This window comes from Scomber scombrus, chromosome 23 (genome assembly GCF_963691925.1).
Source record: "Scomber scombrus chromosome 23, fScoSco1.1, whole genome shotgun sequence".
Taxonomy (NCBI): Eukaryota; Metazoa; Chordata; class Actinopteri; order Scombriformes; family Scombridae; genus Scomber; species Scomber scombrus.
Window position 1 is genome coordinate 134,994 of NC_084992.1, and position 966 is coordinate 135,959.

The 966-nt window shown below is 53.7% G+C and overlaps 1 protein-coding gene across 1 annotated transcript in view; it reads right to left on the minus strand.

Annotated features, from left to right (window-relative positions):
• The window catches only part of LOC134005854 (voltage-gated potassium channel subunit beta-3-like), a 12,740-nt gene extending 12,354 nt beyond the window's left edge, over window positions 1-386 (minus strand). The window contains exon 1 of the mRNA XM_062444866.1: window positions 334-386. Within this exon, the coding sequence (XP_062300850.1) occupies window positions 334-374 (41 nt within the window). The 5' untranslated portion in view covers window positions 375-386. The remainder of the gene's footprint in view (window positions 1-333) is intronic.
• Between the last annotated feature and the right edge of the window lie 580 nt (window positions 387-966).

Consider the following 966-nt stretch of genomic DNA (forward strand, 5'->3'; position numbering starts at 1 on the left):
TTAATCAATACTGAGAGCTAATCAATAGGTCTGATCAGATGTGACAGCTGTCAGGGAGCTGCTAAGCTCTAACACACACACACACACACACACACACACACAGGCTTGTCTTTATGTCATTGTGAGGACACTCGTTGCTATAATGGATTCCTGAAACAACATAGAAATGTCCTCACAACACTGTAATTTGAAACTGGTCCTCTTAAAGACAGGAAAACAAGCACACACACACGTGAAATATGAACCTGAGTAAACACTCTGCACCTGTCTGTGGTCATGTGACCGCCTCCCTCCCTCCCTCCCTTCCTGTGTCACTCTCACTCTCTGTCTCACCTGTACTTCATGTTGCTATGACGACCGATGGCCTCCTTCATGTGGGCGTGGCCTAACAGGGTGGTCCTGCTTGGCTCGGCCCTCACTTTCACCTGGCAGGTGACGGTGCTGCTGGTGTTGACCATCCGCCGCTCCTTCATAGGGTGATCCCCGCCACCCCCGCCACCCCCACCGCCGCCCACGTTACACGCTATGGACACCTGCATCGCGGTCAGTACCAACACGCTTTAAAGTCTCAAATCAGAGAGGTGGCGCCACCGCTGCCGCCAAGGTCGCCGGTTGCTATGGTGATGATGGAAAGAACTCATGAGTGGGATGTCAACTTTAAGTCTGTGAATCTATCAGCCAATCAGAGCCTGCGTGGGTCATATTATAGGACACACACAACTTTCTGCTGGTCTATCCAGTGGAGAGCATCCCGTCGTCTGTCCGACACATCGCACAGCTGGATGAGGAGCAGGAGGAGGAGGAGGAGGAGGAGGAGGAGGAGATGAGGACCGTCCGGCCGGCGGTCTGCAGGAGGAGGAGGAGGACGAGGCAGAGCGACAGAGAGGAATGAAAGAAGTGAATCAAGCGTCCGTCCTCTACAGCTGAGAGAGAGAGAGAGAGAGAGAGAGAGAGAGCCCCTCCCCC